Source organism: Hemibagrus wyckioides, linkage group LG07, assembly GCF_019097595.1.
Source record: "Hemibagrus wyckioides isolate EC202008001 linkage group LG07, SWU_Hwy_1.0, whole genome shotgun sequence".
Taxonomy (NCBI): Eukaryota; Metazoa; Chordata; class Actinopteri; order Siluriformes; family Bagridae; genus Hemibagrus; species Hemibagrus wyckioides.
This window is the reverse complement of record NC_080716.1, coordinates 6,204,965-6,222,170: the sequence shown is the minus strand read 5'-3', so window position 1 is coordinate 6,222,170 and position 17,206 is coordinate 6,204,965. Positions and strand designations below refer to the sequence as shown.

Here is a 17,206-nt window from a genome sequence, read left to right as displayed (position 1 = left end):
TTTCTGCTATCTATTATTTTTTTTACTCAATATCATCTGACTCATTGGATTTTAATATCATTATTTTACCATTTGTTATTTAAATATGACACTATGTACAAATAAAGGGTGTAGTATATATATTAACCCATGACAAACATTCCATTACAAGTGAACATGTACACAGCTGCTTTTATTTATTGCCCCTATAATGTCTACTTGCCTTTGCTGGAGGAAAAAAAAAATCATATCTATGTCACAGTATTCATAATCAAAGAAGTCAGCATCCCTGGGGTATGTAATCGGACTCCTAGTACTTGGCCAATAATAAGATATCAGACTCTGCCATCCTGCGGTGAAACTCTGCCATACCACTATAACACCATAAGCTACTGTTTATAGTTGAAAGTTAACAGTAGCCACTCAAAAATAGTTTATCAGATTTACTTCAGTTGTTGAGTCTTACATTCCAGAAAGATCAGAATGTTCACTGGACATGTTAGAATCTACTATGACGCTGGGACATTAACAGTGCAGCTGCCAGTTAAACTGGGATGCTTAAAGTTGTATTTCATTATAATGTGTCTGTTCAGGGTTGCAGTGGATCCAGAGACAATTCCAGAAACATTGGCTGCAATGTGGGAGAACTCTAAATGGGACACGAGTAAAAATCAATACTGCTCCTTCTATTCATATATCTGGTTTTTAGAACATATTATCTGTTCAATATATATATATATATATATATATATATATATATATATATATATATATATATAAAATTTACAAATATTTATAAAATATAAAATATATTTTATATTTAAAATATAAATTTAATATATTAAAAATATTTAAAATTATAAAATATATTTATTTATATATATATACACAAAATTAGCAGGCAGACAGGCAAGACAAGGTTAATTTATTCTATACTTAAATGTGATGGACAGATATTCCATCCAAGGTGTATTCTCTTCACATGCCCAGTATTCCAGACTCTGACCCCTGCAACACTGACCCTCATAAAGAGGTTCCTGAAGATATATGAACAGGTTTGTATTTTAAAATCTAAAAATATATATTTAAAATAGTGCCATTTTAGAACAGCAGACATGCAAAATGGGTGGGTTTATAAACATTAAAAAATGTTTTTGTTATCCTCAGTGGTGGTAATAAAGATTCTAATAATTTGTTTGTTTGTTTGTTTTTTGGTATCTGATGAAGGTCTTAAGCTCAAATACAGAATGTAAATATCAGTAGCAGACAGTGGTACAGATAAACAGGATGATCTCTATGATTACACTGATTGTAGCTCTCTAGGTATCCTTAGAAGTGATCTTATATTAATAGTTCACCAAAGTGATCTTATATTAGTAGATCATCATATTAAATATTCACTAACACTCTTCCCAGGAAAGAGTATGGCTCCCTGGTCAAGATAAAAGGGTTACTGAAAAATGAATGAATGAATAAATGGTGGAATGAATGAATGAGCTGTCTCCTAATAATTTAACATCTGTCAATAATACAAACTCAACAGAAATAGATTTCCCCAAAAAGGGTGTAAATTTTGTAAAGGGTGTGTAAATTTTTCTAATTCAGCAGCAGTGCTACCTTAAACGTTGCAAAACATGTCAAGTGCAGCTGGATTTCCTGTCACTGTGGGCAGCAGAGCACAGTAGTATAGTGCAGAGTCTGATACAGCAGCAGAGGAGATGATCAGATCCACTTGTTTATCTCCATGAACTATAGCAGACATTTGTGAACGGATGGTGGGACCACTTGAAGTAAGATAAATAAGGAACTCAGGTTTAAATTTTGAATATTGCCTGTACCACTGCAGATTATACACAATGCCACTGAAGTCTTTGTAGCTGCAGGACAGAGTAACATCATCACCTTCATCTACAACTTTGTGAGTGACAAGTGGCTCTATTGGATCTGCCATGGAGTCACCTGTTATAGAGAAGAGAGGTTTTTTTAAATAATAAGTAATGATCAGATGTATTATATAATTACATAAAACATACTGAAATGATTCTTTTTTAACTCCACCTAGACTAAGTCATCCCTAATTTATAAATTAGTATATACATTTATGCTGCAACAAAAAAAAGTAGCTCACCTAGTGAAAGCCACAGACACATGAATATAAAAGAAAACATTATGAATGGGTTTAGCTGAATAAAAAGATATTCTTTTTGTACTCTAGTTGTACTCAAGAATGTCAATTTTTATAAAGCTTCATGAAGCTCCACCCCACAGCATCACATGACAGTGTCTCCAATGTTGTTGATAGATTGTGGATTCTTACAAATGAATCCAGGATTTACATTCAGCTTCAGTTAAGGGACCTATATATATTTTAAGCAAATACAAACAAATTACATTACTTAAATAATAATTATACAATCATTAAATCATAAAAAAAACTTAATCGGTTTGTAATTTAATTTCACACTGATCACAAAGTGTTTGTAATCACTGTTGTCAGCATCTACATCTGGAAACAATATTCCATTAAAATCCAAACTAATCATAACATAATCATAACACTTAAAACTAGTCAATTTGACACAGTCATGTTGTTTGTATGTGTTTTTCAGATTCCATCAAACTATATAAAATAGACCAAATAAATAAAAGGTAGCATTAATGTTCTAACTGTAATGGTACAAGATTGTCCAGAGTGAATCCAGTAGACACTGTGGATCAGAAATACTTTGATACTCTGTGTTTACTGGATTTCTGATCCACAGTGTCTACTGGATTCATTCTGGACATTCTTGTACCATTACAGTTAGAACATTAATGCTACATTTTATTTATTTGGTCTATTTTATATAGTATTTTTTTATATATATACTATATAATTTTATATATTTATATATTTTATATAGTATTTTTTTTATATATATACTATATAATTTTATATAGTATATAGTTCTATATATATTAAAAACACTCTGTGTTTACTGGATTTCTGATCCACAGTGTCTACTGGATTCATGCAACAATAACCAGTCACACAATTATTTATTGTTATTACATTTATATTTATATTTGTCTTTTTTATCTACATATATGTATATACTATATATCATAGATGCTTATATTTATATATTATTATTATATATTTTTATAAATTATATTTTTTATAAATTATATTACATCATCATATTATTATATTATATATATTATTACATTATTTATTATATATAATATATTGTATTATAGTATTATTATTATTATTATTATTATCATCATCATTATTTATTATTATTTATGTTTATATTATATACATACTTTTACTTTTTTATTTTTTTTTATTTTTATATATATATATTATATATTTTTATATACACATATATTTGTATATGTATATCCGATACACAATTGGCTTAACTATTGGTGTTTTTCATAATTTATCATGTCTTTAATTTCTACTATGATAGTTTTTATTCTTCCTATTTTTCTCTCTATATATTTTTTATTACCTATATCCCTATACTTTTCTTGTCCACACACTTTAAATTCTTTCTTCAAATGTAGGACAGTTGTAAAAAGCATTTCACTACGTCATACTGTGTATGATTTCGTATGTGATGAATAAAATTTGAATTTGTTAGAGAAGTGCAATTTTGGATTTATTCTACAAAGAATACACCATTAGGTAACCTCTAATATTGTGTTCATTAAATACACTGTTACTACATTTGATGTGACAGGCTGAAGATGAAGTGAATGTAAAAGTGAAAATAGCTCCATCTTGTGAGAAAAGCATGGCTCTTAAGTTGGTAAAAGTAAAGCTCAGTATAATCACTGCTTGACTCGTATAAACATTTTAGAATAACAGAGTCTGTTTCTTTACTGACAATGTTGGCAACTTTATTGGTCGGCCCAGGGGCGTTTCTAGGATTTGAAAACATCAGGGGCTGAGCCCGAAACATCAGGGGCTAATTAGGGAGAGGGGGTAAGCAAGAATAACACGTTTTATAAGGGCATTTTTATGTAATATTGTTTAGTAATAAATGCAAATTAACACAAACAGTATGCAACTTTAGAAAATTTCATTCAATCTCTTTTCTGACTCCTCCCATCATTTCAGAGTCTTGCTACTAAAAAAGGAGTTCATTAAATTCATTACATTTTCTCTCTCACAGGTATGCCACGCAATATTATCTCTTTTACAGCTTGTGTGTGAAGCAGTGTCGTGTAGATCCTTTTTTCATTAGTAGTATTTTACAATAATCTATATTATACTTGCACCTCTTATTTTATTCCTCATTTATGCTGGCACTGCTGTATGTATTGTTCTGTGTTTCTTTTAATTTTACAGCCTCTCTTCTCTTCTCTTCTCTTCTCTTCTCTTCTCTTCTCTTCTCTTCTCTTCTCTTCTCTTCTCTTCTCTTCTCTTCTCTTCTCTTCTCTTCTCTTATTGTTCTCTCATTCTCTCATCTGTCCTGCTGCTTGTATCTTGTCTACTTCATGCTCTTGGTGACTTTTCGATCCTATTTCTTTGAGGGTGGAATCATCAAAGGGTATCTCTGAGACTTGACTTGAGCAAAACGGTCAGTCACCATAATAGTATTTCTAGTGCTGAGAATTCCTTTTTCTATTGACAGAACAGCCGAATGATGGAGTCTGTTCTGGCCCATTGTTCACCTAAGGCATGTATGTATTTTAACTTAAATACTGCATTAGTTGAATAATAGAAAGTCATGATGTTCAGACTGTAATGTCTTAGCGCTTTAACAGTTTATATTTTATTTAGATCTATCTTTAGGCTTGTTTAATTTAAGGCATTTGTACATAGTGGGTATGGAATAATATTCAAAAGGGTCCTATATGTCAGGGGTTTTTGACACAATATACATTTGTTAGCCTACTTTTATCAACTGTGTTAACATTAAATATTAAAAGTTAGGCTATAATCTCAATAATAAGATTGTTGTGTTTTCTGACTTTTTTTTTTATTGCTGTCACGCTCAAGGACTGTAAGGTATTTTAGTCACATGGTGTGTGAGTGTGTATAGGTGTGTTCGACTTAGAAAGGCGCTGTGCAGATGTGTCAGATCAGTCTGATAGGTGTAGGACATTAAAGTATCGCGAGAGCGGTTCTAGAGCATTTTCGAGTGCACACTCTCATGCACGTGTGTATGGAGAGAGATGTCAGTCAAAATTGCGTACAGTAAATGGCAACAGTGTGCTCAACTAAACCGATCAACATTTACTTAATTTCTCTACACTCCTATGCCAAAATTCGTGATTCGCGGCTAGATTAAAATCATTCGGGGCTCGAGTTTTGGACTGATCACATATAACATGCAACACCAACACTAACAGACAGAAGAAGCATACAGTTGCCTGAGAAAGCTGACAAGCTAATATCAATGCTGGATCAAGTGCTATTTTCTAAGCTGCCAAAAAATTAAGAGTGAAGTTCACTAGTGTTACATTAAAAATCAGCATTCTTAATTATTTAAATATATATTGTAATTGAACTTTGTGTTATATTTTTATTACATTCGGGCAGTGGTGGACCATCAGGGCCAGCAAGGCCTTCTCTGCTGGCCTAAACAGCAGTGATCTGAATCACTGACTTGCATTTTAATATATTTAATATATTTTTCAATGAATGTGTATTAAATTATTCCCAATAGTCTATTCTCTACATTTCATAGCTTTTCTCTTTGTTGCACTGCTTCCAGTAGTGTATATTTATGATAAGAATATTTATCCAATCATATTTCAGCCAGTGGCTGACATCATGTGTTGCCAGAGTGAAAGAAATCTGCCTTCAGAATTACTAGTGCAGGTGCCCGTAGCTTAAAATAGTCACTGGGGCCATCTAGCAGACATACGATTATCAAGAATGTCTTTTCTGAGAAAAGTAATCGTAATAAAATTGACTTTTCCTTGTGAGGTGTGAAATACTGTAGCCTACACTGTAAAAAACCCAACTAGCAAAATGTTGGCATAATTATTATTTGTTAGTAATCTGGACAATAAAACATGAAAAAGCCGACTGAACTAGTGAAAAGAAGTTTATTAAAAAATCGCTGGGTCAACTAAGGTTTAATTTTTGACTTTACTTGAAATTGCAAGTTGACTTGCACGAAAGTTGGTTTGGAAGTTTGAGTATGCGCGCTGGTTTCAGACGTTGGGGCATGTGTGATGCGTGCAGCAGCCATTTTAAACATCAAGTGGATTACCGTAATTGGCGCGTTTCTCCTCCACACAACGGAAAACTTCATCTTTTAAACTAAAGTAAGTTTATCTATTTATATTGTGTAATCTTTGCATTTCACGTTTCAGAACACATTCTCTCGATATCCTTCCGGATAAACATTCGCGCGCATTTCCAGATATCCTCGCAAAACTGTGCTATTTCATGTAAGTAAACATTTATACTGCAGTTACTTCTTAATGATTTAAACGAAGTATGAGGTTGTTGCAAAAGTTGTTCTCCCCGTGCCTGTGTTGGTTTACTCCGGGTACTCCGGATTCCTCCCACAGTCCAAAAACATGTACATTAGGTTGATTGGTAATTTTAAATTGTCCATAGGAGTGAGTGTGAGTGTGTGTGTGTGATTGTCTGTCTATATGTGTGGCCCTGTGATGGACTGGTGACCTGTCCAGGGTGTACCCCTTGCCTTTCACCCAAAATGTGTGCTGATCCCCATGACCCAAATAAATAAGCAGGTATAGAAGATGAATGAATGAATATTATTTCCTGGCAAACTTCAAATTGGTCAGACTAGTTCTTAAAACAGTGTAGTTTTTTACTTTTACTTTACTACTTTTACTTTAGTGTATATTTTGAGTAATATGTGTCCCATACATTGTCTGCAGGGACCTTGGGTTTTGATTTCTGAACAGAATATGCAATGCAAAATTTGCAAATTTGCCCATTCGTCTCAAGATGTTCTTCTGAAACACATTAGACTATGACATGCTGGAAGAATAAACTGGCCCTATTTTTATGACAATTGTGTCTGTAGCTTTAAAAACCCAAGTTCACTTAAATCACACCTCTCAAGAATACATAACAGAAGCAGAAGACAACAAGAAAATTCCACATTTTTGTGTGACTTGTGTGAGTTCAATGAGATCTGCTCTGAAGCCCAGTTTTTCTCTCACCTTGGAAAACATATGAGAAATAAAGAAACAGTTTTTTCTTTCAGAAATGCAGATTCAAAACTAACAATCTTTCTAGCTTTAGCAGCCATAGAACAAGAAACCATAAAAATCACACTATCAAAGGTTTCAGATTAGTGCATATGGAATCAGAAAAAGTCTTGGATGACACAGAACCTGAACTGAACAGTGAACCTGAAGCTGGGACTTCATCATGTGAACATGTAGAATGTAGAGAACAGGACATAGAAAGTTTTGATGCTGAGACACTTGAGCATATTTTCTATGCAAACGGTATTGCATATTTCAAAAAGTGCAATACAGAAAATAGTTCAACAGTTACAAGACATTTTATATTTTTCTAAAAATCTAGCTCTCAATAATGTTAGAGAAATACTTGCAAACCATAACATTGTAACAAATGATCAGACTGTGCAAGAGATTACAGATGCATTTTTTCAAACAAATGCTGTTGTTGTAACAACGTCAGCACATGGAAAGTTATCTACGGATTACAGAAGAAATTTGTATTTTAAAGAGCAATTTAAAGTGATTGAACCAACTGAATATTTGTATGACAGCACCAAGAAAATTACTTATGTTTATGTTTCAATTACAAAGCAGCTAGAATCTTTACTTAGCAATAAAGAGTTTTTGGACAAAGTCGTGTTTAATCAAGAGTCCTTGCCTGGCCAATACAAGTCTTTTCAAGATGGAAGATACTACAAAAAAACCAAACTTTTTGGTGAAGAAGAGCTCAGCATTGCTTTGGGATTATACATAGATGATTTTGAAGTCTGCAACCCTCTTGGGACCTCAAGAAAGATCCATAAAATTACTGCTGTATATTGGGTAATTCTAAATTTGCCATCAAAAATTCGCTCCACTGTAAATGTAATTAATCTAGCAGTTTTGGGAAAGAGCATTGATGTGCGATTGTTTGGTTATGACCGGTTCCTTGATTCACTGATACAAGATATAAAGTCCCTGGAGCTGGTTGGGATATTTGTTCCAGATCTACAGCAGAACATAAAGGGAACTGTGTTTTGTGTCTGTGCGGACAACCTTGGAGCCCATGGCCTTGCATGCTTTCAAGAGAGCTTCATTATTGAGAACTTTTGCAGATTTTGCTTGATAAGTCAGAAAGAAATTGCCAGCACTGTGCCTGAAAATTTTCAGTTAAGAACTCCAAAACAACACATTTCTCTAGTGAAGGAGCTTAAGAAATGTGACCAGCCCCACAGTTTGTATGGTGTAAAACAGGAGTGTGTTCTAAGTAAGCACTTATCCTACTTCCATCCAATTACAGGATTTCCTGCAGATGTGTTACACGACCTTTTCGAAGGTATTGTTCCTGCTGAATTATCCCTGTGTCTGAAGGACTTGATTTCAAAAGGATTCATATCATTTGATGAACTCAATAATTGCATCAAGTCATTTCCTTACAAGTATGCAGGTTCTGTAAATACGCCACAGAAAATCACAAAATCAAGCTTTGCCAGGGGAACTATTGGTGGCAACGGCCATGAGAACTGGGTGCTTTTGCGGTTACTCACCCTCATGATCGGAGGAAGTATCCCGGAAAATGAGCCAGCATGGGAGATTTTAATGGACCTTAAACAGATTGTTGAATTGGTTGAGTCTACAGAGTTCTCGGAGGAGACGTTATGCTATTTGGAAAGTAAAATAGCTGATCATCAAAAGTTACTTACAGAGTCTTTTCCTGAGTTCAAACTACTACCCAAACACCACTTCATCGATCATTACCCTCACCTGATCCGCTGCTTTGGGCCATTAGCAATTATGGACAGTCAGATTTGAGGCGAAGCACAGTTTTTTTTTAAAAAGTGGTGCATGATACCCACAATTTCAAGAACTTGCTTCTCACAATGGCAACAAAGCATCAGCAAACATCTGCATATTATTTAGAAGGACATTCTCTCTTCAAGCCACAGTTGTATGTGGAGAGACTCAAAGTGGTTGAGCCTGGCTCTTTAGATACCTCACTGAGGGCAGCTATCACAGGAAAGTTTCCATGTCAAAAGACATGTTTCTTTATGCTCTGATTTACACCTGCAAAGTGTCCGATATGTTAAAGGCATGGTCATTTCTGCTGGCCAGTGCAGTGGTTTGCCAGAATTCTATAGGATTGTCAGTATTCTAATTGATGACAACAATGTGTCGTTTGTCTCCAAAAAACTTTCATCCTGGTACCTGGAACATTACAGGTCCTTTGAGCTTGCTGAAAGTGAATATGGAGAGATTGAGATTCTGAATCCTCAGTCTTTGAATGATCCTATCCCACTCCAAGCATATAAAGTTGGAGGAAAGCTGATGATATCTCTGAAGGTGTTTCTCCTCCATTAAAAGATAAGTATTTTATTTTAATTTTTTCTAAAAATGTATTGCTATTAAGTTTGGCATATAAATTTGTATTTGCATACATAACTTTTGTGTTTCTGTCCCTGTGGATAATGTGGCTCCGGGTTATCATCTCACCCCAAAATATTAGAAAGATCCAAGGTTCAGAACTGCCTAGCTCGGTGGATGATATAAAAGCAAAATTGAAATCGCAGTTACAGATTCAGGGAGAGTTTTTGCTACAGTATGAGGACCCTGAATTTGGAAATGAACTCTGTAATTTAACAGACATTTCTGAACTGCCTGCTGAAAGGACTGTGTTAAAAAAATTGTGTGGGACAAAGATTCATCTGTTCCTGATGACTCTGATGCACAATCTTTTTCCGTCCTTGATACTGCCAGTGTGTCAACCTCTTCCCAGGATTCATCACCTATTGTCCAGAGCTACATGAGAAGTACACACAGTGGCCATCACCCTTTCCAATTCCTAATTTTTTGTATGATGCTGAGATAAGGCTTCGCAAAGGCAATGATGTTTATGCACAGACAAACAAAGCTTTAAGTTTTCCAAGAGAAATGAAGAGTCACATCTTGGAGAAAATTGCAGAGGCAATGTTTGCTTTTAAGGCATACCCACTCCCTGAGCAAATTGAGTCTGTAGCTTCTGACCTTATACTGAAGCATCCCTGCCTTACAGAGCCAGGCACAGGCAAAGGATATGATGGCTGGAAAACAAGCATAAAATTCAAACTTGGCAATTACAGATCCAAACTGCGTTCAGCTGGTTGCCATGAAGTCAGCATCAACAGGAAAAGAGATGGGGGAAATGAAGACAAACAGAGAAACACTGTGAAAAGGGCTAAGCGAGGAGAGGCTAATTACTTGCCAGATCATCCCAAAGGCCAGTCTGATGATTCTCTGGAAGAGCAAAGGCTCATCTTAGTAGAGGAGTTAAAGAAGAAAAATAGAAACGAAGTACTCATCAGTTAGAAAATGAACCAGACATTTTGCCTTTGACGAAAGGAAATTGTGGAGGCAGTACCGATGGTGTCTGATCTGCTGGAACGATGGCCTGCCTTGTTTCTTCCAAATGAGGTAAAAATAAATAATTAACTCTAGTTGATAATTTAATATTACTTGTTGGTTGCACATGTCTGTTGTGAGTCTTATGAAGTCTGTTGAGCAATGTTACTGGCCAGATGTTTTTTTTCTTCTCTAGATCTGTAATGAGTTCAAACGCATCACCAATGTGAACCTTCTTGATACATTCAAGGCATCAGTAAATCAGTAAGTTATATAGAGCAAAAAAAGGACTTTTTGGAGAAGAGATGGAGGAGCTTCTGAACAAGCTAGATCAACAGGTAACCTGTTAATGACAAACATTAACTCTTTAAAGAAAATATAGATATATCAGAGCCTTTTGCTATTGTATTTGCAGAAAAATAAGGGATTCTTCTTTTTGAAGAAAGATGACTTCCTAAATTGCACACAGGCTGATTGTTTATCATAAGTGGTTCTCAATCTTGAACTTAGGCTGAAAAGATATCTTATAGTTAATCCTTCTAATTTGAATCTTTGTCTCATCATTAGACGTTTCCTAACATTAAATGTTACATCACAAATCTTTGAAATAAGTCCTTATTTTTGGTACCTTTTTTTTCAGACTTCAAATATTGTGGCTCACCAACAGAAAACTGCCCTGGAAGGTCTCCCCATATTTTTCTGTGAACATTCATCCCACTGTTCAAAACATGTCTGGTGAGCATGTTGCATTAATTCTACACATGTAGAATAAGCAACCTCTGTAGAAACAACTAATACAGCTGTTAATCTTATCATTTAGCTTTACTTACATATCTCAGATACAACTGATTTTAAGGATTTAAGTGGATTTTAAGTGTTTTCTGTTCATTTTGTCTACATTAATCCAATAGGATCCAAGACTTTTATGGTACAAAAAGAAATATAACAACAAAGAAAAGATGGATCTCAAAAGTGATTTTTCTGTACTCTTTATTTGATGAACGTTTTAGTTCTTATTGTGATCGAAGATAATGACGCCCCTACCACTTTGCCCAGTGTCATAAACTTTGCCATTGTGTTGGAAGAAGCAATTTTTTTGCAAGATGCTCCAGATCTGCAATCTGCTGTTGCCTACCGGTTTGGCCTTCTGTTTGCCTTGGATTTTCAGTACCCAAAAAATCTGAAGTACACTTTTGAGGTGATTGAGAAGGTGTTTCTGGAAATGGGGACTCACTGCTCTGCAAGGGTATAGTCCCATAAGACTAAACTTCTTCTATGACTATTGTGAGGTGTTTGGCTAAAAAGCCACTTAGGTAATCTTTATCCTTCACCTTATGATTCCATGGTTCTGAGAAGCTGCTGTTGAGCTGCCATTTTGCCATGTTTAAGCACTTTCAATACAAATCCAAAGAAAAAGTTGTAAAACTGCTAATTTTGCACTAGAGTCTTTTGAAATTATAAAAACATTTTAAAAGGTAAAGTTTATAATATTACCTTTTTGCAGATTATAATGTTTGAAAAACATTTGAACGTTTTAAAAGGAAATGTTCTAGCTATACTTATTGCTTTATAATATTGTGTACATTTGAAATGTCACGATTTTAATTTATTTTTATTTCTTTTAGTTTAATATTACTTGACAGTTAAGGAATGTGACTGTAATGTTTTACTTTTGGTTTAAAATAAAATTTAAGCATGCAGTTTTTTCATAACCTTGTGTTAAATGACCTGCTTCAGTAAATCAGGGATGTCAAAAAACATAAGTTCACATTTATTAAATTGCTAAGTCTTTTGAACTGTCAAAACTCTATCAACTTAACAAATAATATAAGTTAGGAGACATGTGACCTTACTTAGTAAATTGAGTTAAGTCAACTACTTGGGTTAAAAGTTGAGTTAACTCAAAAAAGCTGTGCAGCAAGTTGCCTTAAAATTTTAAGTTGAGTTGATTTTTTACAGTGTAATTTCTTTTTTACTTTGTTATTTAATGGTTGATTAGTATCTACTGCAGTGGCTAAAGCCCCCCTAAAAATGGCTTAGCGACGCCAGTGAAGGCCTAGGTGTGAAATGCATGGCCCGCCACTGCATTAGGGGAATAACAGCATAACAGTATGAAATAATTCTTTTTGATTAAAGGTTAACATTTATTTTGAATGGATTTCATGTCTGATTGTTCAACCAATAAGCATTACCAGAATATGTAAAAGGATCATTGTTGATATTCAAAGCAAATCAACATCAAAGTCTGAGAACTAAAAAGAAAACTGTGCAGAGTCTGATACTGCAGCAGGAAAGATCTCCAGATCTACTTTGTCCTTTTTAGGAACTTTGGTGGATGGTCTTGGGTCATGTTCAGTTTTTGTGTCACCATCAGCAGGAGATATTCTGGTTCTGATTGAGGTTTTAGTTGATACCAGTGGTAATATAAATGGCAACTATAAAAATAGAGTAACATGACTGTTGAGTCTCTCTTGCAGTAGATATAAATGTTTACTATACTATTAGATATAATATTTATTAAGTGTTACCCCAACTTCGATGCTGACTTGGTGTGTTGTGTTTTTGCTTCTAACAATTCTGGTTTCGATCTTTACCTGCCTTGACTACGAGTTTGATCTGCTTCTTGTTGATGGTTTTGCTGCCTTGTGTATATTTTTTTAATTTTTGTTTGCACATGTAAATATTGAGACATTGTATATATTCACTGGCACTACGGGTATGACTGCTATTTTTGTTGGAGATGTTGATTTCTTTTTTTGTTTAGGTCAGATAGCTAATCTCAGTGTGTTTCAATGAGCTGTACATATCACTACATCACAATGTATCACCTTAATTCACTGCTGTGTTGTGTTTTGTTCTACCTCCTATATACTGTATATAACCCTGTGCTATTTCTCACATTTCTCACATCCCAACCCTAGACTTGGTCTTAACATAAGTTGAACATACCTAGAAAAAAACAGAGCAGCATGATAGAAATGGTAAGCTGCTCTATGTTACTTCATGACAACCTAGAAAATGTTCGTCTTCTTCCCTAGATTATACTACACATCTTGATTTGCAGATATTTCTATAAACAAATTGTACAATATTGTTTTTCTTCGAATATATGACCAATCATAGTTTGTACATATGAGTGACTAAAAATTAATTTCAATGAATCATGGGAAGAACTGGCCAGCAAAGTACAATGAATTTAATATAAAACAGTACACACCAGCAACAAGTGACACAGTGCCTCTTTATTTTTTTCTCTTTCTTCAGCTGCATATGTTACCACAAATGTCTTTTGGGTCTGTGGTTAACTGATAAGTTGCTAAAGGAAGTGTATTTGATATTTATCATTTAACTTTAAATGAATTATTTCATAGGTTTTTGTACAGTCTCTCAATGACTCTGTATCACTGTGATACTGTGTTAATACTCTAAGAGCACAGTAATAGAGTGCAGAATCTGAGATCTGCAGATCTTTGATAGTAAGTTTAGTAGAGTCTGAGAATGTTTCTGCTTTAAATCGAGAGCCAGAGGGGTTGTGCTGAGCTGAAATTGCTGACTTTGCACTTTTATACAATAGAAACTGTGGTGCGCTGTTAGGATATTGTTTGTACCAGTAAAGCCAAACATAATTACTGCTTGACTCATATGAACATTTCAGAGTAACAGTGTCTGTTTCCTTCTTGACAATATTGGCATCTTCATCCTTCGGCCCAATTTTATCAGCAAAAATTCCTGTTGTAGAGAAGTAAGAGAGAAGTAAGAGTAGTAATATAAATAAGGAACAAATTTATTTTTATAAGTATTTGTAATACTGAAAACAATGACAAGTAATAAATACATTCTAAATTCTAGATTTTTCTAATAAAAAAATCCTATAAGACATGAGTATTAATTAATACCCTCAATTAACTGCTGAAAATGAATTACCTGTAACTAGAGTGAGAATCAGTGGTATGTATCTCACTATGTACAGTAAGTTGTATAGTTGATCCATTTCTGAACACAGCTCTGTGAGGATTCTGTATAATAGTGCTGTATGTGCTGAACTGTACACAGGAGGGAACACGTCTCTAGAAGGCCACACCCAGGAAGTGATGCTGTTCAGGATTAAATCTTGGGTCACTAATAACAATAAATAAATCTTGAATTAAATTTGACTTTTGCATAATCTGACTTATTTGACTACTAAAATGAATGAAACCAAGCTACAAATAGAAATCAAAACTTGATTGATTTGAAACTTGAAATTGATTCTGTTTCCACATAATTTTAAACTTACATTTTAATACATACACTTACACTTTTACAATCTATACACTGTACAGAGAACATATCAAGCTGATTAGATATATTTATATTACTTCTGTTTTGGGGAAGAAGCTGTTACAGAATTTAGCAGATGTTCTGTCCAGATGTTCTTATTCCTTCTGCCAGATGGCAGGTGAGGAAAGATTCTGATAGGGGGAGGTGATGTTCACAAAACTGATGGCTTAATTAATGTACACTTTCTGGTAATGATCCTTGATTAAAGTAAGAGAGACCCTGATGATGTTTTCTGTGGTTTTCACTATCTGTTGTAGTGTCTTGAGACAGAATGCACTTTTCATATTAAACAATGGTACAGCTGCACAGGATGCCTTTTATGTCTTTTTTTATGTTTTCTCTCATATGTCTGTAGGAAACTGAGAACTCCGCCTATGGATTAATGCTTCTACACCAGTCTTTCACCTTCCTGCCTGTATGTAGACTCAGTATTTTGCTGATGAGGCTCAACACTGTACTGTCATCAGCATACATGAAGATATGATTTGTAATGTGCTTTAAAGCAGATTTGTGCATCAGCAAAGTTTTTTATGATATTCAGAAAGATTAAGCAGTTTACAATTCATACCTAAGAACTTTGGAAACCAAACACTAAGATTATTAACTTGAAAGTTATCATACAGTATAGTAATATAAAACAAAAAAAAATAAAAATCCAAGACCAGCAACAGAGCAAAGATTGATCACTGAGGATCGCTTGTAATCCAACATGTGTCAAAAATATAACTCTTTATAAATCCCCAATAATGTCATGTAAATTCAAAATTAACAGAATTGAACTACTTTCAATATAACAAAACTGTGTGAAAGTTTTTGTCCAGTGCAGCTGGATTTCCTGTCACTGTGGGCCTCAGAGCACAGTAGTATAGTGCAGAGTCTGATACAGCAGCAGAGGAGATGATTAGATCCACTTGTTTATCTTCATGAACTTTAGCAGACATTCTTGGGGGAGTGTTGGGACTTAGATCTCCATTTTCAAAAATATAAAGAAGGATCTCAGGTTTAGATTTTGGATATTGCCTGTACCACTGCAGAATCTGTACAGTATCACTGAAGTCTTTGTAGCTGCAGGACAGAGTAACATCATCACCTTCATCTACAACTTTATGAGTGAAAAGTGGCTTTATTGAATCTGCCATGGAGTCACCTGTCATAGAGAAGAGAACACAATGTTTTTAAACTTTACATAATAAAGCCAGAATTGCATAAGTCAGACTCATATTTTGCCTTTACAACACACAGACTAATTAATCACTAATTCAGCACATATTTCTAAAATAACAAAAATTCAAAAACTCACCTAGTGAAAGCCACAGACACATGAAGATAACAGTAAACATGATGAATCGTTTTCACTGAATGAAATATTGTGAGGTTTTTCTGCACAATAATATGTTAAAATAATGAAGGCTCATGAAGCTCCACCCCACAGCATCACATGACAGTCTCACCAGTGTGTGGCTTTACATTCAGGAGTGAGGTGGACTGGAAGACTCTATCAACACAAGGTTAGAGATTTTTTTGAAAAATACAACATTTAATGTAAAGCAGAAAAAGAAATGAAAAAGAAAAACTAAAAGGAAACAGATGTTGAAATCATTTAAAAAAAATGCAACAACTAAACCGAACTGACCATTGAGAAATATTTTATATTCACTTGACATACTTCCTGTATTATCAGGGGATTAAACACACACACAATTCCCTTTAGATAAATTTACTTAGATGCTTGAACTTGAATCACAACATATTATATTTTAAACCAACATGCTTTCATGAAATGATTCATTCTCACACTGTAGAAAAATCTGACTGTTAATTTTTACAGATTTTTCCTGTATTTTTGAAATACACAGAATATTATTAATTTTACAAAAATATACTGTGAATTTACATGTCAACGGTAAAACACCACAGAATGTTTGTAACTCTGAATAACCATAAAATTTCCATTTTTCAGGAGGGACTCTTTATATGTGATCTTCCTAACTGTCAGAAACAGCTGATTGATCTTAAAAAATCGTTGGTTTCACCAGAAATCTCACATTTCGAAAAGAGAGGAGATTCGTTGCCCATTCAAAAACTGTGATAACACTTTTTCAGTGAAAACATCTTTTACATCCCACCTATCTAGGAAGCACAAACACACTACATCTCTGCATATCTCTAGTGCATACTATGCTTCAGTTCCTAGTGAGTCTCAGTCCTGTATTGGTGAAAGCCTGTCAGATCAGTTGATGATAGACCTGAGGAGGACCCTTGGATATTTTGAAGAATTTAGATGACTTTCATGCATCCTGTAGCTCTCTGCTACAGATAGACCTGAGGAGGACCCTTGGATATTTTGAAGAATTTAGATGACTTTCATGCATCCTGTAGC

General features: G+C 34.3%; 1 gene segment (V, D, J or C); it reads right to left on the bottom strand.

Moving 5' to 3' along the window:
• Positions 1-15,677: 15,677 nt before the first annotated feature.
• On the bottom strand, positions 15,678-16,166 carry LOC131355749 (T cell receptor alpha variable 5-like; the record flags this gene model as incomplete). The annotated part of the segment is given in 2 exon segments: positions 15,678-15,973; positions 16,127-16,166. Coding segments are annotated over 2 exon segments (336 nt in total), but the record flags the coding sequence as incomplete, so codon positions are not given.
• Positions 16,167-17,206: the final 1,040 nt, after the last annotated feature.